Genomic DNA, 20,486 nt, shown 5'->3' on the forward strand with positions numbered 1-20,486 from the left:
AGTTTTTGTTTTTAATTTACCCCATCAAATAAAAACTTTTGTCTTTAATTATTATAGAAGTACCAGCAGTGTGGGAAATTTACATCTCATTAAATCTTCGTATACCTAATTCACTACTTTAATCTTTCTATATTGATGTATATCCATTCACCAAAATATATAATCCCTCCATTTTTAAATATAAGCAAAAGTTCCATGTGGTTTCTTGCTTTTTTTATAAGCAAAACAATAATTTTTAAAAAGTATTCATGACATCTTTGCTTAATTGTCCTTCATTAAATGACAGCATCATTAAATTAGAGAAAAATAAGGGATTAACACAAACGCATTTTAATATAAACTTTTTAATTTCAAATATATATAATTATTATAATTAACTAACTTTTTTAAACTATATGAGTTGGTTAAATTTTCTTTATATTTGAAAATAGAGGGAGTATATTAGATAGCATAACATAAAGAATTTTTATTGAGTTTGAAAATATTTTACTAGCGCTTCATTTAAAGTATGAAACATAGATATAATATCATCAGTGGCGGAACTAGTATCCCAAGTCAAGAGGTGTGAAATAATTTAATAAAAAATTAATATTTTTAAAAAAATAATAATTGCACTAGGACTAAAATTATAATAACATAAATAATTTTATTATTATTTTTTATTTTAAAAAAATTATATTGAACAGATTGATATGGTCTTTTATTGTAAATATGTTCTTCATATCTTATCATAATCATTAAAATATTATATATTTAATAAGTTTTTCAACCCAAATATTTTGTATTTAAAAGGTACAAAATATCAAAAATCGGGCTGCAAAATCATAAATTTTATATGCTTCACTTGTAATTTTTCCCAATGTACCCTCTCCAATGTGGCTCCGCCATGGACTGAGACTGTCTAGTCTCTACTGATCCTCCTTCTCCTGGGCTCATATATTATCTTGAAAAACGTCCCTGATTTAGACATTTTCAATGGTAATCGATTAGATCACATGACAAATTTTAATAAATCTCTTTGAACAAAATATTAATACTTATTTAATAATTTTGTTTACTTGGTATGAATTTCTTAAGGAGAGATTAGTCATATATATAAGCAAAAGGCGATGACACAAAAATTCGCTTGGACAAAAAATACATCCATGGATTCAATTGGTTAATTTATTGTGACAAAGAATTCTAAGATGAACCCGACATCATTCATGGTCTATCTAATAAAATTGTACCAATTTAATTAAATATTTTTTCAATTCTATTTATAAGTCACTTCCAACATATTTTACTAGTTTCAAAAAAAATCATAAAATTAATTAACTACGTTTTAAAATTTAATAAGTACTCAACTTTACCTTTATTAAATATATATAGTTTAATAATATATTTTCTCTCTCCAACATTTAATGGAGGGTAAAAGAGGAAGTTTATGATAAAAATTTAATTACTTGACTTACAAATAGGACTAAAAAAATTCTTCTCTCTTTGTCTTATAAATACAATCAAAGGGAATAAAATATTACTATGTATCATTTTTTTAATGATTTTATTTTTATAATACAATGCCTATTTAATTTCTTACATTTTTTTGTTGTCTATTTACTATCATTAATGTCAAATAAGTTTATATTTAATTTCATCAGAATGTCTTGTTTTTATTGAATAAACCATGAATGACATCGTGCACCAAGCCCATCTAAGAATTTCTCAGCTTTCTAATGTTTATAACTAATATTAATCGCTTCATCATTGCTAAAACCAGTGTGTATCACGGATATCATACTAGCTGAGATGATAAGTAATTGGATGTCCAAATGACAAGCTTCTTAATTAGCTTTAACTGTTCTCGACAATATACATTGCTAATAACTCAGAAAAAAAGTAAGTATGAGAAACTGTATTCAAAGTTTTAGACAACATTTGCATTTTCCTAGTGAAAGATAGAATAAGAAAAACAAAGGGCAGGAAAATACTATATACGCAGCGTCCAAGCCAAGGTTAATGTCCATAAAGCACATGCCATGCATGTAGGGAATTATATAAACGGAAAATAAGATATGCGCTAAACAACGACCAAGAGCTTCCAGCTTAATATTATCGCTCTTACTTATGTATTGCTGATGTTTGAAGCCTCGGTGGTTAATTTTACAAAGTTGAACTTTAAAGGTTACACAATAAAGGCTGACCATTTCCCTCAGGAAATAAAGAACATATATATGACACAATAATATGTGCATTGTCTGGTTGCAGTCCAATATATATGCAGTCGCTAAAATCTGAACTTTTCAACAAACATAAAACAATGAGACTTCGATGATGATGATGATAATGATAATAATAATAATAATAATAATAATAATAATAATATAATAATGAGACTTATTCCTCTTAAGTGTGTGAAGTCGAATCCCACGGTCCCTATGAACACCTTATTGATAGCTAGAGTATCATAAGTTCTCTTTGAAATTTAATTAAGGTTTGTCCTGAACTTAAAATTATCATATCCACATCTTGAAAAAAGAAAAAACGTGTCATGTGTACAACGGACTGCACTGTTGACAATAGAAGTTATTCTTCTTTATCCTTTGTTTCTGATTTTAAAGTTATTTACTCCTGTCCCTATTATAAGCATCTTTAGCCATCTTATTAGAATCATGAAAAGTCATTAGGTCATTAATTTTGTCTGAAAAGAGAATAAACTTTCAATTTAATTTACCCATATTTAATGAAAAAATTGTAAATTTACATTACACTCTCTCTCATAGTTAATGATTTTAATTAACATCCCACCAAGTGCCAATTTCTTCTAGAAGATGTTTTATAATAAGGGTTGTGGAGGAAGTATGAAATATGACATTTAGTTGTATGATATACTCCTTCTGTTTTAAATCATAAGAAACTTTTGAAAAAATTTTAACATTTTATAGTATAAAATACTTTAAAAAATAAAGTTTCGTTAATAATATGTTTTCACTATTATCCTTTTCATTATACTCTCTTTCTTTAATATTATTTTATAAATACATTATTAAATGAAGGATATTTTTAAAGTTTATATTTTTATTTTTTAAAAAATAAAATTATAAAGTATATTTAAAAAATTTTATTGATATATGTGATTTTGCAATTTATAATTTAGCGTACAGCTTCGGGAACATAAGATTCCTTCCCCGCAGGTTAGGCAAATTGGCAATATATACTTTTTTTTTTGGTTTGGTCGAATTGGCAATATATACTTAAAAGTGGCAACCAAGACAAACGAAGCATTAACACTAATTGATCAATTAAATTACGAACATCTGATACCTTGTTGAAAGAGGACATGGACACATGTTCAACTGAGAGAGAGTGAAGGTCCCCATGAAGACTGTTGTGTATAAACATGTATGGAGAAGCATATACAGTCCTCCATTAACTTCTCCTAATCAGAACCTCGAAACAAGGCCTCTTTCGCCTCATACTAAACTTATTATTATCAAACATGGCTGCTTCCCTTCTCAAGTTGTCTTCTTTCATTGCCTTCCTCTCTGCATTGCTCTCTTACTTTCCTCTCTATCCCAACGATTAGTTTTGCCCATCATCAAATACCCACTTGAGTTTTGTTTTTTTTTATTTTTTTGATATAGCTAAAATTCAAGTATTATTAGGTCTAATATTAGATGTCTTCTCCAAAGGCGTTTTTTACATTTACATGGACTCAAATTTGAGACCTCGTACTTAACCAGCCATAACCTCTTCTACTAAGACCAACACCTATTGATATGTTAATATAAGGCATAAGTTTTGCTAACTACAGAGGTTATCTTCCTTGAGATAATGAAATTAAATAATAAATATCTCTCAACTAAGTTGCTACACATACACAAAAGTTGGGATTTGAACTCCTATAGTTTTTACCATTCCTTCTTTTAAAAGGTTTGATAATAAATAACATCTTTTACCTATATATATATATATATTATTTATATATAAATTTATGTATTTTTTTAACTATTTAATAGCATTTTATCAAATTATTAAAAAGTTTGTGAAGGTGTACGAGTACGAGTGAATTTGAATTTTTTTTTTTGGGACAAAAGTGAATTTGATTTAATGTAGGAATAAGCGAAAAAGTCTCATATAATAGGTAGAATTGAGTTTAATAAAAGATATAAAAGTGGAATAACCTATAAATTCACAAACTTGAATTAAAATGTGGTGTAGAGACCATTGATATGCATCCCCTTTCTGCGCTTGACTTAGTTTGCACACTCCCTTTTATTTTCAGGCGGTGTTCCTGCTGCTTCTGCGTTCCCAACAAATGCTATAGAGCCCTCTTGTGACTTATTACTTGTATGAAGACTACGTTAGAAGCTGAAACTTCAAACTAGAGATTTGTGATTTGAATCTCAAGATTTCGGGTTGGTACTACTAGTTTCGACAGGCCGACTTGTGCGCAAAAGCAATGGAAGTCCAGGTTGAAACTCATTGATGGCACAAGCGGAAATTTCTTACATTAAATAGAATTGAGTTTAATGAGAGATCATGTAAGTGGAAAATGACCTGTAAGCTTACACCTTTAACTTTTTAAGTTAACGAGGAATTTGGGCCTCTATTATGCTACTCCTTTAATGTCTCTCTACCTCTCTATTTTTTTTCCTTTTTGATCATTAATTGAAAGACATTATGATATCTTGCAATTATGAAACAGTGAAGTTTCATATGTTATAAATTTTTTTTTAAAAAGAGGAAAAAACATAATCATTAATCTTAATAATTTTATTGGGTTTTGGTTTTAGTTTCTATAATTTTTTAGTATTTTAAGTTCTTATAATTTTACCAAAATTAAGTGACTTTTGTTATTCAGGTCTCTATAATTTTCTTGTTATTCTACTGAAAAAAAATATAAAAATTTAAAAAAATTTGATAAAATTATAAGGACTAATGATTATATTTTCAAAAAAAAAACAGTTATGACCATTATATCATGAATTAACTGGTGGCTCAATTGTAGCAAATAAATTTAATTACATCTAATTAAATATATTTTACTTCTATTTTACGCACCAATAGATCATGAATTTATATGAAGTCTTCAAGCATTAATATACAATAAATTCTAATTTTAAAATTCCCAAAAAAGAAAAAGCAACGCCCGTTTATCGTAAAACAATTCAACAGCAATGACGAAATAGTATTCAATAAAGCTCCTAAATAGCATAATACTCGTACGGCTTCGGCAATGTAAGGTTCCAACATGTTAGGTAGCACATATATAATAACTTAATACTCTCTCCCATGTTTAAAAATATAAAATTAAATTTTATTTTTTAATAAAATAATTACTTATTTTTTAATTAATTCTATCTTTTTATATTTATCTTTATTAAATACCCTATAATAAATATAAAGTCATTATCAATAAAAACACTTTAAAAAAAATGCAGTAATTACATTTCGAAAGATTAAAAATACCTTACATTTTTTAATATTAAACTTTTAAAAACATGTCTTATATTTTTAAATAAAAAGAGTAAACAGTAACAAAGTAATAAAGAAAGAAGCATTAAAGTATTCAGAGCCTCTTAGCAACGACAACCATAAAATGAAGCACGATATGAAAAAGGCGAACATTTCCTTGGAGACTTTTGTATATAAATATGTATGCAGAAGTACAGTCCTTCATCACTATAAAGACCTAAATTTTTAAATAAAAAATTGAATTAATTAAAATTTTAAATGTAATTTTATTAATTTTGGGTGAATTATAACAAAAAAGATATGGGGGCTTGGCGGAAGCTTTATTGCTAACTTGCTATTTAACTTTTAGTGCAGGTTCAAATCCTCAGGTTGGAGGATTTATTTTTATTTCGCCCTGAAATTTTTATTTTGCCCTAAATATATATAGGAAGTATGAATCGGAAACCTGGCCGCCCGGATGCGTCAGATTTTATCCTTCGTCACCCTCTGCATTTTTCGAATTTTCTAGAGTTCGCGAGACTGTTTCCCTCTTCTTCAATCCTCCTGATCTTCGGTCATCAGGGATGCACCTGAATCTTCCTTCTTTTTCCTCTGTTTGTGCGCTGCCATGGTGGTACTGTCGTGTGTCCCTGCTTCCGTCTTCCCTGCTTCGCACAATTTGCTAATCATTCGTTCTCTTCCTCCTTCGTCCGTGCTGCTGTGTGGGTGCTTCAAGATCTTCTTCCTTTGCTCGTCTGCCACTGTTAAGAGTGTCAAGGTGCTGAGTATTTCTTTCGTTTTGCCTTGCACTGTCGAAGATATGATTCTCTCTTGTTTAGCATCGTCGTCGATGGGTGTTTGAGGAGCTGAACCACTGTAACTAGAGGCTTGATTTGTGAACTTCTCCCTCTTAGTTTCACGCATCAGTTGTGCTGAGCATCTCCTCTCCCTCTGTTTTTTTTTTTCTTTCGGCGGTGTTGTTCTGAGCTGGGGAGGAGGGCTTTAAATTCTTCAATTCGTTGCTTCCTCTGCTCCTAGGTGAGTTCAGATTTCCCCCTTTCTTCCTTGCGTCCTCGATGTTGGATTTGTGAAGTGGATAATAGCTAGATTGTTACCTAAAGAAGATAAATGTAGATCTGAATATTTTTCTTGTAGCTTAAAATTGGTTTTTTTGGTAGTTAAAAGTTTAGTAAAATCTTATTGTAAATTATAAGATTGAAAGAGAAGGGAACTTGGTAAAATGCTTGTTGGAGTAATTTGACATATAATGGCAAGATACTTGCGATGGTTATCTTGTTGATAGTTAATATATTATAGAGGAGATTTTATGATGGAAGTTGAGACTTAAATTACATATTTTTGGAATGGGTATCTTGAAAGGTGATTCATGAGCTAAATTGCTACTGATATGTTAGTCTCTATAGTTCTTATGAAATAATTGATGCAATGCTTGAAAAATGTAAGAGTTAAAATTTATCTATTCTTAACTTTGAATTAAGTTGTACTGTAGACTTTGGGTTGTAAAATGTATATAGGAAAATGACTATAGTATTATTTGGACACTAGGAAATTAAAGGTCAAGTATCATTGCAAGAAGAATGATTTGGAAGTAAGTTGTATTTTGGGAAGCCTTCATTAGGTGAATAACATCTCAATTAATTTACTAGCAAATCTTATTTTTATCAAAATGTTATTTTAAATAATTTACATGTAACAAATATATTTCTAGTATTGATTCCTTTTGTTATGTTACTCTAGCTCTAGAAGCCACAACATTTACTTTTTAGATTGATGAAAATGTTTTTATAAATTTTAGTAGTTTTTTTTAATCTGATAAAGGCAATAATGAAAATTGGTGAAAAAGTTTATGAGATATTAGTTATGAATTTTCATATTTAGAAGCATAGATATTTTATACAAGTCATGTAAGTTTGATATTGAGAAGAGAAAATTATAATTTTGAAAGTGATGATTTTCTCGCATGTTTGAAAATGAATTTAAAAGGGACTTTATATAGAACATTGGTTGCTAGTGGTACTCTCGTTAGCTCTTGACGCGTCATGGTCAATAACTAGTTAGTTCGATTTTTGTGAGCTCTATTCTCACGTCTGTTATTCTTGGGTCTTGTACCTGCGTTTGTTTCGTGGCTTTGACTACGTCTGGGTAGTCACTCTCATAGATCATGTGTCCACATTTGTCTCGTGGCTTCAACTACGTTAGGTTACTTACTCTCGTGGACTGTGTATCCACGTTTGTCTTTATGGGATAAGCCATATTCGGTTATTTACTCTTGTGAATTGTGTGTCCATATTTGCTAATTAATTGTTTTGATAAGTCCCCGAAAACATGATTTTTAAATAATTTGGTGATTACATACTCCATTGGTTTAAGTAGTAAATATTACTATATTTATTTATTCTATTTATTTATCTTCTTAAGATCAAGTGATAAGGATAATTAGTATTATAAATTTAATGGTTAAGATTTTATTCATGGCTATATGTATAATTTATTAATTTCAAAGCTTATGAAATATTTTATATGAAATTGTTGTCTCTTTGATTTTATAATCATTATTATTTTTTCATTTTATCCTTTTAAACTTCATAAATATTGGAATGTTATTCACTGAAAATTATTATTTTGGTCTCAATGGGGTCTTAATTATCATTATAAACCTGAACATAATCATAATTTGTAAGAATATGCGATATGTATGTGGAGATATGTGAGGACAACATTATCTGTAAAAATACCTGCTTAATTAGCAGAGGATGATGATGTTGGAGAAACTTGCTCGCCAGGTCATGATACTGAATACTGATGATGATTGGCTTGGCTTCTACCTTCTCTCATTTCATTGTTAAAAAGCCCGAATTCCCACTCCTCACTGTCAACAAGTAGACTTGTAGTCTTGTACAATGCACAAAAATACACAATCATCTACTAATGTTAAATGAGTCAGGTAGAAAGGACTTTATGATATTTAAATAAAAGTCTCAAATTAAAGTCTTATAAATGAAAAAAGACTTGTTAAAAAAAAAAAAACAATCATCTACAAATCTACTATTGAAAACAATATGAACCTTGTAGTTTCTCCTTCCAGATAACAATTATAACAGCTTTATTCACAACATGGCGTATCCTATTAAGTAAAATCGGTTACATAGATTGCATTATGCGGCACCTAAATATCTGAACAGATTCACTTGATATTAGAAAATTTGTAAGGGATAAGATATTGAAGTACCTTCTCACATTAAGTCTATTGCAGAACCTTATATGTTCCAGTGTAATGTTTCTTCATCAATATACATACATGTGCGTGTGTTCATGATTAACTTGGTTTGTTTAATCTTTTGTAATAGGATCTACTGAAAATCAGTAAAAGAAAGCGTTCAAGCAATGCAGTGGATCAAAAGTAGTAAAGGTAGAAAATCTAAAAACAGAGGAGACTACAGATCCTTCTGCTTAAGTTTGCGTTGGAGGTGAAGGCACACAGGTAGGACCTGTATATCGGTCGGTATGTGCGTGTACTGTACATTCTTTTTTTTTTATTTTCTTTTTGGTGGGGGGGGGGGCTTCTCCATGCTGTTGGGAAAACAACAAAGAAGATTTTGGCAATACAAACGCACACTCACCTATCCTCAGCTTTGTCTCCAGATTAGTATTGGCAAGACACAGCAAAATCACTAGCTGGAACAAACAAGAAGATAGTCTGATGAACAAATATTTGCTGATTGTCTGCCACAACTTGAACAGATAAATAAATGAAACAACCAAATGGTCTTTGATTTAGTCGTAGCTGCTGCTTCAACTGTCAACAGTCCAAATCCCAAAGTATGAACAGAAGTCATGTCTGTCTTTTTACCTTATGACATGAGCAAACAAATGAAATTGCATCAATCCAATACCCATTCTTTATACTAGGATAAATCTTACAGAGTCTGATCTTGTCATGCCTAAAATCAGTTTCTCATATTGAATTACATGTTCTTATATCTGGTTGATTACTGTCATAAAATGAAATTTGAAACTGTAGGACATAACAGAAATATTGCAGTTCTGGAGTTGTAAGCATCTATCAAGAAGTAGTTAATATGTCTGAGCGATGTCATCAATTTAATTACGTTCTAACAAAATACTAATTCTTCCATCATCCCCCGACTCCTAGACTGTTTTTGCTTGATCATATGAGCAAGAAAGTTAAACTGCATTTTTCTTTCCAATTACTATAATACTGCTTTGCTGTAACTCAACACATCGTGATTTGGATCATGGCCAAGTAGATCAAATTCATTTTCTCTTGTAAGGATGTCAATACATTGCCCTTGAACAGAACATCAGAGCTACACAAAACCAACTCAAACTCGAAGAGAGAGACATGTCACTGGCATACGTTTTTTTCCCTTCTTGTAAATTGGCTGATAAGTCTGAAAACTATAGAGAAAACAACTAAATTTCAAAAGGCGATCTCATGACATGATTTTCGCATCACCCATAATTTATTTTAGTTCTCTGCAGTACTGACACGTTTGTCAGGAAGACAGGAACAGAACATGACTTTCCTAACACAGATTACCGTGACAATTGACAAGTGTGTGTCGTGTAAAAAGAACACCAAGTAATTCCCATTTCCAGGTTTACAAATATGGGTTTCTTATTGATGGATCTCTCGTTGCAAACATACAATTTCAAACGAAACAGAAGATGGATGCCTTACACGTGAATTTACATACACGAGAACGCTCATGAATAGGGTTATATTTGTAACTTTGTGACTTCAGTAATTGAGGTACACAATAGGGGATTCGGATTTCATAAGGAAATAAGGAATCACCGAATTACCATCTTATAAGAAAGTAACTTGTAATCGCAGGATTGAAGGATTAGCTAGCGAGATGAACAAAAGAATAATATAATTACAGTAAATGCAAGCAATATTACACAACTTATCCAATAATTACCAAACCAGATCAAAAATCAAGCCATGGACATGACAGAGAGCCTGCTCGGAGTCGGCCGGAAATTCAACCACCTAAGTTTCAACCTTCGCGGTGGCGGCGTTAAAGCCCTCCTCAAGATCTCCTGGCTGGTCGGACGCTTCTTCAACATCCTCTCCGGCACCGCGTACCCATGAAGCGTGCACCGGACCGAACCGGGCCGGTTCGAGCAAGTGCAAGGAGGGCGTGGCCTGGGCCGCGGAGATGACATCGGCAAGAGACCGTGTTTCCGATCAAGACTAAGCTCGTCCATTTTGATTCCGTAAAGTGAAGATTTTGAAGAAAGCTCAGGGCTTTTTTTAATTTGCCTCCGAAGGGTACTAGCACTGTCAATCATTCTGAAATTGAATTTCCTGAAGCTCTGGTCTGGTTGACGGGACTTGAATTATATTTGGAAAGTAATATAGACGAAGGAATAGACTCCTTAAGGCTGTGGTTCTGGGTATAGAATAGTGAGTTTGGGGAACTTATAGACAAGGAAAGACTTAGGAAGGAAGGAAGGAAGGAAGGAGGAAGGATAAACAAAAAATGCTTCCAAAATCCAAATATGAATGGCTTGACCAAGACTTGGTAAGGTAATGGGGATTGGTTGAAGTCTTGAAGATGACCAGAAAGCGAGTGGTGACGAGGCAACACGTTTGAGCTCTGACTTGTCCTCATTCCTCAGTTTATTTCACAGCGTGAAATAAAGTATGCATTTATTCGGTTATTCCCCGTAAGCAAAATGGAAAAGGGAGATTACATGAGAGGTGAGTCTAGTGGAAGAAATTATGCATCAAATTTGAGTCCAAATGTAAAAAAGAGCATTTCTTATTTTTTTAAAAAAGCATGTATAATTAAACTCGATAAGACTTCAACTTGACCAAGTCAAATAATTAAATAAAAAATTGATTAATCTCCATATTACACAAAATATTATAATTTTAACTTAAAAAATTATATATTTATTAGTATAGATTATTAATATTTATTATTAAGCTCTATAAAATATCAAATCTAAGTCAAGGTTATTATAAATTATTAGTATTAAACAATTATTTTTTTGCCAACAATGTTAATTAATTAATAAAATAAAAATCAATTTAAATACTCTCTTCATGTTTATTATTATTATTATTTTGGTCGAACTCTTTCATGTTTATAAAGGGCAAAATAACCTAAAGTTGTAATTATTATAATTCTAAATTAAAAAATCATAAAATCTTCAAAACAACAATTTTTTATTTAAAAAAAACAGTGTTAGTAGTTTTTTGGTGAAAAAATTGTAAATAAATATCGTTCATTCTTTAAATTTCATGCCACGTATGGAAACCCATCTAATTAGGCTTCGTTTTTAAACTTCAACCTACACACCAATTATAAACTACAAATAACTATTATCAATTATTATTAATAACAAATAAATGACGTAATGAAAATTTATATAAAATAAATACCCAATTCTTGAAATTGCGTGTATCAAAAGTAACTCACCTAATTGTTTTTAATGAGAAACTATCTTAATTGAATTCGTGGGCTTGGAAGCGGCGCAGCCCATAAGTTGCGGAATGAAATGAGAAAATTCTTGGACTCATTCCTCTCTCCTGACTTTGGTCTTTTCCATCCAATCCATTCTCACTTATTTTCTATCTATTTTTCTTTGAGAATTCAATTAAGGTTTATGGCGCATTTTTGTGTCGCAAGTATGTCTATTAAAATCATTTTAATATTGCCTTTTTTTATGTCATTTAAAAGGCTAAGGTTAAATAAGCCCTATGCAATGTATGAAGATTTATTATAGTTCCTGGAAAAAAAATTGATTCTTTTTTGTATGCATATTACAATTTAAAATAAAAAATAAATTCAATTAAATTAAATTTTTGTATATATTTCTTTATGATAGATTTAAAAAAAATCAAATTCTCTTTTCCCCATATGAAATTCGTCGTCATTTTATAAATTAATGTTTATAAATTATAACACATTTAAAAGCTTTTAAACTTTGTATATATCTTATTCCTGCGTTAATTCTTTAGATTCATGGAATCACGTGAATTAATTTGGAAATAGTTCCGGCCCTAAATACAGGGCAAAGATAAGTAATTGAGACGTGTGATGGAGTTTTGACATTAATATCTACATAACATACATTTATACACACACACACACACAGGATCTCTTGTATGTGTACTCCCAGGATTGAAAAACAAAATAAAAGGTATTGATAACTAATTTACTTTTCTCTCGAAAATTGTTAGTTCAAATTTTAATTTTTAAAAAAATTATATCTTTTAAATTATACTTTCATTAATTACTTTATATAATCCATTCATTCAAAAATATGAGACATTTTTTGAGGAGTTAAATATTAAAAAATGTAAGGCATTTTTAGTCTTTTGAGGTGTAATCATTATCTTTTTTTTTAAAAATATTCCTATTAATAGTGACTTTATATTTATTATAGGATATTTAATAGAGATAAATATGGAAAGATAAGATTAGTTTGAAAATAGGTAACTACTTTATTGAAGAATAAGATTCGATTAATGTTTTGATAATAACAATTGAAACTTCAATATATCATTTTTTTTTTAAAGAACAATAAGTGAAATATGGTTATAATTAAAAAAGCAATTACAAAATTTACATATTGTCCTATATTTTAGAATAAACAAGCCTTCTATAAGATGCTCTGTATTGTAGTACAAACCTTCTATAAGATACTTTGTATTGTATCGTTTTTGTGTGCGCGCGCGCGCTCTTCAGCATTTCAAAATAGTATAATATTACTCTTATTATTAATAAATATTAACTTTAATGATAAAAAAATACAGAAAATAACCTTAAAATTTATAGAAAAAGACTAAGAAAATTACAAATAAGTAACATTATTCCCTTTGTAATTTTATTAGTCTTTTTTGTATCTTTTGATATCCTTTTTTAATAATTTTTGGTCAATCAATTATCAAAGTTAACATTTATTACTACTATAAGAAATATTGCACCATTTTGAAATGTTAAAAAGAAATATTGTGTGTGCTTTTATATCTATAAAAAGAATGCTCTTGGATGTATAATTTAAGAGCAAATTTATCATTTAACATTGCGTACTATACTGCAAATAATATCATGTACAAGTTTAAAGATTAGTCAAGAATATTCATGAATCCTGATGTATGTAAATGACCATAATTAACTTTTATCTGCCCTTAGCTATAGGTCAAGAGTTATGGATGTTTTATTTTAGCAATATTAAATACATTATCTTTACAATTATTTATTGAGCCTCGTTAATTATATAAGCCTGATTTTATGAAATATAATCTCCCTCCTTTTTCTCTGTTTTTTTTTTCTTAAAACAAAACTAGAGTGAAAGCTCAAAACAAGTTACAAAAACATACTTATTTTGACTAAAATATTGAAATATGTTTATGTATATCTGTAGATAGTACTTTCACTTAATTTAAAAAACTCCTTCCCCTGAAAAAATGTTGTGAAATATGTGTCTGAAATATAACCTTATGAGCGGTGAATAATATAACTCATTTCTCACATACTCCGTCCAACACACGACGGGAGCTATGCTAATTTAAGAGTGTGTGTGTGTGTGTGATTATTAATTAATTGCAACTTAATTTAATATAAATTAATTGGCATAATTAGTTGTTATTATAAGTTTAATAAATTTTTAAAATAAAATTAAATTTATGGTTTTTGACATAAATAAATAATACTGAAGTAAAACTTTAAGAAACAACCTTGGTGCTAATTAAATTAATTACACTTGACAATTTTTTAATCACCTTTTGGTGGAACTTGAATGTCTGTATCCACTAATGATGGTTCTTTTTCTCTAGATCCATTAATTTCAGGGTTAATAATTAAATTGTAGTTGAATGGACAAGTTATAATTAATTTAATATTTTTAAATAATATATAAAATTATAAAATAACTTCCTTTATAACCATAAACTAATATTCAAATAAAGAAATATTTATCCAAAAAAGGAAAAAATATATTTAGTAGATTTTAATATATTTTAGGTTACGAATAACATAGAAATTTTCATAAATGTCAAATAACTATTGATAATATTAATTTGAAATTCTTTCCAAAAACTTTTATTTTGAACCAACATAGCGATCTGTTAGATGTTGAGGGAAATCATCATTAGTGAACGTAAACATTCATGTTCCCTTTTGGTCTCAAGTAAAACCTATGCATATTTTCCTGTTGTCGATGATTAAATAAATATAATTAATAATAATAATATCTTTTATTATCAAATAATAAATGGCAAGAGGTGGGTCAGCGCCGAAGAATAGGATAAGATTGACGCAAATACAAGTTGAGGCTGATGGCTTTCCATATCATTGAAACCCTACCTTTTGCATGGAATTCTTACTAGTTGCCTATATCATACCACCTTCACATTTCATTCTCAACACTCATTATTCTTAACTTTTTTGCATCCATAATTTTTTTTTTTCAAAATGTTGTGATTATTATCTTCACCGTCAACATTGAGTTGCAACAAGTCAATATCTAATCTATCTCATCACCATCAATATTCAAAACCACTCAATCCCTTTAAAAATTCCCCATGTTCTCCTGCCGATCCGATGTAGACCTCATCAAGATTAGGGCTACAATTGATTTATTAGATTTGAGAAGGCATGTATATATGTATTGGATGGACTATAATTATAATTATGATTACAATTAACTTTTGCCTAGTCATAAAAGAAATTAGTCTGCCTTCATGTAATTTGTCGAGGTGTGTTAATCATTCAACTTTTTATATATAATATACTTACCATTCAGTTTTTTTTTATAGTACTAAAATAAAGATGACTTAATATTTGGATATACTCTCGTAATTATTATTCGTCAATTAAGTGAGATGTAATCTGAAAATAAAACTAAAGAGTCAAATATCATGAATATATCATGATTATTCACATAATTATTATATCTATTAAATGGTTGTGTGTGTGTGTGTGTGTCACAATAAGTTATATATAATAATAATTGAGTCATATTCAGGAATAGAAGTAGGTTATGTGGGTACTATCGATTACTTACCATTCAGTTTTTTTTTTATAGTACTAAAATAAAGATGACTTAATATTTGGATATACTCTCGTAATTATTATTCGTCAATTAAGTGAGATGTAATCTGAAAATAAAACTAAAGAGTCAAATATCATGAATATATCATGATTATTCACATAATTATTATATCTATTAAATAGTTGTGTGTGTGTGTGTGTCACACAATAAGTTATATATAATAATAATTGAGTCATATTCAGGAATAGAAGTAGGTTATGTGGATACTATCGATTATAAATAATCAGAGTTAATTAACAGATGAGATTTCATAGTCGTGTACATAGTATATGCAAAAGGCATCTCAACCATATAAATATGTGAAGGATATGAATAGCAACAATAGTGCATTTCATGGTGGCGATATCTATTCCAAAACAAGCATAATAGGATTCCATATTTCATAAAGTTGATTTGTAATCTTTCCTTAAAAGGGAATGGCGCAATTAAAGGGTATTTAATTTGTGTGGTTTTAGGATAATGATTCCTTTAAGATGATAGCAAGAAATGGTCCCTTCAAAGTCAGCTAGAAAGCAAGAAAGAAAGAGATAGATAGCTACCATTTAGCTAAGCTAGCTGCTAGCTATGGTGTGTATGAGCTACACTCTGTAATTGTCTATTTGTTTAACCTCAAGATTATATATGGAATATGCTTTCTAATTTTGTCTTATCATTAGCCCCACCTTCAGAAAATGACGCCCATGCATGCTCAAATATCTTGAAACCCTTTTCAGATTGAAATCGATCAATTTCAGTGTGTGGGTAGATCTCAATATATAATAACAAAGAAATCATCTTTCTCAAAAATAATTCTTCTATATATACATATATATAAATGCTTGAGCTTTTCTTCTTACCATCCTCAAAAAAGCCTTTATGTGATTGGTTGCTGATTTGAAAATTCTTTTGTTTGAGCTTCAAAATCTATCTTTAGAGCAAGTGACAAACACTATCACTGCACTAGCTGTTATCACTCTCTCTATGTCGCACATACCCGCAGTTACATCTGCTAGCTGCATGTCATGTTCACAGGGCTAAACAATGAAGAGTTTAAAACTTTCTGCAGATGTGAGGCTGTTTCTGAACTACATAAATTTGTGAGGGGTTTATGGTTTTGGTGTATTGGTGGTGACGAGAAGAATAGTAAAGAGATAAGGATTAATCATTACAAGACAAGCCAACATCTTTAACAATAAAAGCTGGAAAAAAATGACAAACTTTATTTGTATTTACCCGGTGGATCAACTTGCTCAAACATGGAAAACGTTTGGGCCAGCTAGAAAATCATTTAAATAAAATAAAAGAGAAGAGGTATTTACACTTGGCAAGATTTGATATTATTAATGTCATAAAAACTTTATATTTATTTATTTATTTTTATCTCGAAATTTTTGTAGAATAACCAAGCACTAAATGAAAAATACAAGTTATAGATGTACCAAAAATCAAGTTCAGAAATGAGAGAACATAAATGAGAATAAATTACTGCTGCAACCTATGTTGATATATATGAGAAGTGCCGATGGTGAAAATTATATCATAACAAATAAAATTATATGAATGCATATACATATTCTATAGCTCATTAGAATATCATTTGCACCAATAGAGTTCTACAGTATATAATCTCTGTACAAAGTCCTGTATTGTATCTCCTAAAGCAAAGTATAAAAAAGATAGCTCAATATTCCTCGTTTTTTTAACCGTTTAACTGTTGAAGTTTTTGTACATGAAGATGCATAAAACCCTCAATATATTTCTTCACACATATAAATATATATATCAACAAAAACAACCAAATACCTATATATAAATCTGCATAATTAACGCTGATCTATATAATTCTGCCAATAATAATTAAAAACAATATCCACGACCTCACCTTATAATGTAATAGTATACTTTTTGCAGCTACAGCACCGATTGTTGAAGAAGACAAGATCGATCAATCTCTCTGCTGGTATCAAACTGATGACTCCCTTCCAATCTCCTAAAACAACCAAAATCTCAGTAACCCCACTAATTAATGCTCCCAATCTCTTTACAATCACAATCATATGTACCATCACGAGCTTCATTAATCTTCCTCTCTTAAGCATACCAATGCATTCCAGGAATTTGATACTGTGCCCGAAATAGCCCATCTCCTATAGATCCTACCACTGGAGGAGTCTGTGGAAGCTGGTTTAGCAGAGAGGCAATAGAACTAGCACCAACAGTAGTAACCCCGCCGCCGCCACTGCACCCACCATTCTCATTATTGTCCAAACTCAATCTTTTTGAGGCGATTCCGGCCAGATCCTCATCGGCGTTCCAGTACAGCGATGGCAGTGTTCGTTTAGAAGGTAGGTTTGTGATGGAAGTAGAAAGGTTTGAAGAGGAGGCTCCAGCACCCATAGCAGGGATCAAATTAGGAAGATCTGTGTTGATTCCATTGTTGTTGGTGGTGGTGGCGACAACCCCTTCCAGTAAGTTATGGTCGTCGTTTGTGTCTAGCAATAACGATCCACATCCGCCGTAGGTTGTTGTGGACATCTTCGAAAGATGGAATCTGGCGTTCATCTGTCCAACGTTGATCGAAGGAGGAACCCCGCCAATCATATCATCCATCGATGAATCGTCATGGTCCAAAGGCGACCTGTGTGCGTTGCTCTTCTTGTATATTCGGCACAGCACCCAATCATCTAGCTATAAACATGAACAAGAATCACAGAATAAATCACCCATCAAAAACTATAACTAATAAAACACGTATTAAAATGAGACTAGATCGATCTAAAGATTCAAAGATAATTGATCTGATTGTGACAAGGAGAATAGATGGAGAAGGCCATATGCTGAAAACTAAAACAAAACTAGAAAGCGTACATAGAGAGTAGATACGATCAACCGGCCTGGTGAAATCAGGCATATTGCGATCAGGGATAGAGCTAGACTCTGTGAGTTTAGATGCAGTTTGAGGTGCCTGATTTCTGAGATGAATAAGAAAGACAAAGCAGATTTGAGGGAGAAGGATGATTACCCGGAGAGAGTTCTTCTTGTTGCCCAAGTCACAACCCGGAGGCTTATTGTTAGGCTTATTATCAGCAAGCCTGTATTCATGCATGATCCAGTTGGTTTTGATCCCTCTCGGCGGCTTCCCTCCATAGAAAACCAAAGCTTTCTTCACCCCAACCTTCTGGTTTCCGTTTGATGTCAATACAGGCTTATCAGTTCCTGTGGCCTTCCAATACCCAGATGTCGCGGCCCTGTTTGGCCTAGCTCCGTTTGGGTACTTCCTATCCCTCGGGCTAAAAAAGTACCATTCCTGCTCTCCAAAGGCTGCTTTAGCTGTAAAAATCACCAAAATAATAATAATAATAATAATAGTAAAAACATATCAGTCCACACCAATAAGAATTCAATCTAATCCAGGGAACATTGATACTGTTAGAAATCAAATCACATATTTTCGTATCAGATAGGATTTAATTTAATATATATTTAATATCGCATACCCTATTGTGTCCTTTATCTATTATTACTGATTAGAATTGGGCGTACCTGGGAGTTCCCATGGATCGAACTTGTAGAGATCGACCTCGGCGATGATCGCGACGGGGAGAGGAGCAGAGGACGCCTTCTTCTTGAGGTAGTGAACAACGAGCTCTTCATCGGTCGGGTGGAACCGGAAACCCGGGGGCAGGTTTGGCTGCTGCGAACCGGTCGACGATTCGGTGCTCTCCATGGTAGCTTGAAGCCTTCACTGAGTCGCGTTCGAACGGTTACGATTCAAGGTGTGGCTATGCCGACCAGGGAAGACCATGTTAGAGAGAGAAATTTTTGTTCGCACAGATATTATATATTTCTCTCAAGAAGTGAAGCTAATTCTTTTATGAGCATGTGAGATCGAGAATAATCAAGTACGGAAGCGCCCAATGGGTCTCTTTAGGATTTTCCATTTGCTACGTGACACGTCAGAAATAAATGGTACCTTTGTCTTTTCATATAATGGGTCAGCTACATGGTTGAGCGTAGGACGAGAATAACTGTGAGGTGGCTGAGGAGATGGCTGCGAGTGCAACGGAGGAGCGCGGGGTAGCTGACGGTGACGCAAACTTGAAATGAGTTGGTCGAGAGGTCGACACGTGTAATTTGATCGATGATGGGTTGACACGTAGGTGGGACCCACAGAAGCTAACAAAAAGATACCACACCCTTTGAGGTCATTTTCTTTTATTTCTTTTTTTATTTTTCTCATATTTTAAATTATTAATGACATAATTTTTCTTTTGGCTTGGTGGGAAAACAAAAAATATATATATTAAAATGGTGAAGGGTCAGATTAGGGTAAGGAGGTAGAGTGGGGACGAATAACAAAAATCCAATATTCATGATAAATAAATGGACCCACTGGCCCACTTTCCACTATGGGGAACGGTTAAGCACATCATTAATTCATAATCCGAGTTATATTGCCGCTTATGAGTTAAGAGTCTTCCTTTGACTAAGTTGAGATTTTTTTTTAATATTTTCAATGATTAATAGATAAAAATTATAAACAATGCTCCACAATATAAACTTCTTTAAACATAAAGCTATGTAATCCTATCGTATCAATTTAGATCAATTTATAATCGGGTTAAAAAGAAGATTATACTATATTATACTTTGGGCAAGTTATCTTTTTTAAAAAAAGTTTTCCATATATTTAAATTAATAAAATGAAAAATATTCTAAAGTGCTAATAACTCAGGCATGAGATTTTAAATAACAAGGATATTACTTATAAATGAACCAAATAGCTAATTTAAATTAATATTTCCATTTTAAAGTTTGTAAACTCGGAGCAACGTAACCCTTCATCGTATTGGAGTACATATATATATATATATATGGAGAGGAGTACATACATACATATATTATCATTTAAACTTATTTTATAGATATAATTACTACTCAAAAGAGTTCAGTCT

At 31.1% G+C, this 20,486-nt stretch overlaps 2 protein-coding genes and 1 long non-coding RNA gene across 5 annotated transcripts; 1 reads left to right on the forward strand and 2 right to left on the reverse strand.

Annotated features, from left to right (window-relative positions):
• The first annotated feature begins 6,134 nt into the window (after positions 1–6,134).
• Positions 6,135–9,372, forward strand: LOC129314483 (uncharacterized). 2 transcript variants are annotated; one of them, XR_008594127.1, is made up of 3 exons: positions 6,135–6,474; positions 8,805–8,959; positions 9,100–9,372. It is a non-coding gene; the product is annotated as an uncharacterized LOC129314483 (long non-coding RNA). The 2 variants fall into 2 exon arrangements; XR_008594126.1 differs by having other exon boundaries at positions 8,805–8,938.
• Positions 9,373–10,078: 706 nt separating this feature from the next.
• On the reverse strand, positions 10,079–10,944 carry LOC129314482 (uncharacterized). The gene has a single exon (XM_054957927.1). It carries the CDS (start codon positions 10,774–10,776, stop codon positions 10,420–10,422), a length of 357 nt encoding a protein of 118 aa, XP_054813902.1. The 5' UTR covers positions 10,777–10,944; the 3' UTR covers positions 10,079–10,419.
• A 6,158-nt stretch (positions 10,945–17,102) lies between these two features.
• On the reverse strand, positions 17,103–19,365 carry LOC129312666 (NAC transcription factor 56). 2 transcript variants are annotated; one of them, XM_054955341.1, is made up of 4 exons: positions 19,075–19,365; positions 18,554–18,861; positions 17,595–18,219; positions 17,103–17,521 (listed from the first exon to the last, which is right to left on the reverse strand). In XM_054955341.1, the coding sequence occupies exons 1-3, from the start codon at positions 19,256–19,258 to the stop codon at positions 17,623–17,625; spliced, it is 1,089 nt and encodes a 362-aa protein (XP_054811316.1). In that variant the 5' UTR covers positions 19,259–19,365; the 3' UTR covers positions 17,103–17,521; positions 17,595–17,622. The 2 variants fall into 2 exon arrangements, with proteins under 2 accessions (XP_054811316.1, XP_054811315.1); XM_054955340.1 differs by having other exon boundaries at positions 17,103–18,219.
• Positions 19,366–20,486: the final 1,121 nt, after the last annotated feature.

This window comes from Prosopis cineraria, unplaced genomic scaffold, assembly GCF_029017545.1.
Source record: "Prosopis cineraria cultivar Desert tree isolate PC_DT_omini unplaced genomic scaffold, ASM2901754v1 PC6, whole genome shotgun sequence".
NCBI classification, from domain to species: domain Eukaryota; kingdom Viridiplantae; phylum Streptophyta; class Magnoliopsida; order Fabales; family Fabaceae; genus Prosopis; species Prosopis cineraria.

Bases quoted from the DNA above. Each gene is read 5' to 3' on its own strand.
- LOC129314482 (XM_054957927.1), bottom strand. From the start codon at position 10,776: ATGATTGACAGTGCTAGTACCCTTCGGAGGCAAATTAAAAAAAGCCCT.
- LOC129312666 (XM_054955341.1), bottom strand. From the start codon at position 19,258: ATGGAGAGCACCGAATCGTCGACCGGTTCGCAGCAGCCAAACCTGCCC. The intron at 18,862-19,074 runs GTACGCCCAATT...TGATTTTTACAG, and splicing joins CGATCCATGGGAACTCCCAG to CTAAAGCAGCCTTTGGAGAG. The intron at 18,220-18,553 runs GTAATCATCCTT...TCATGTTTATAG, and splicing joins ACAAGAAGAACTCTCTCCGG to CTAGATGATTGGGTGCTGTG.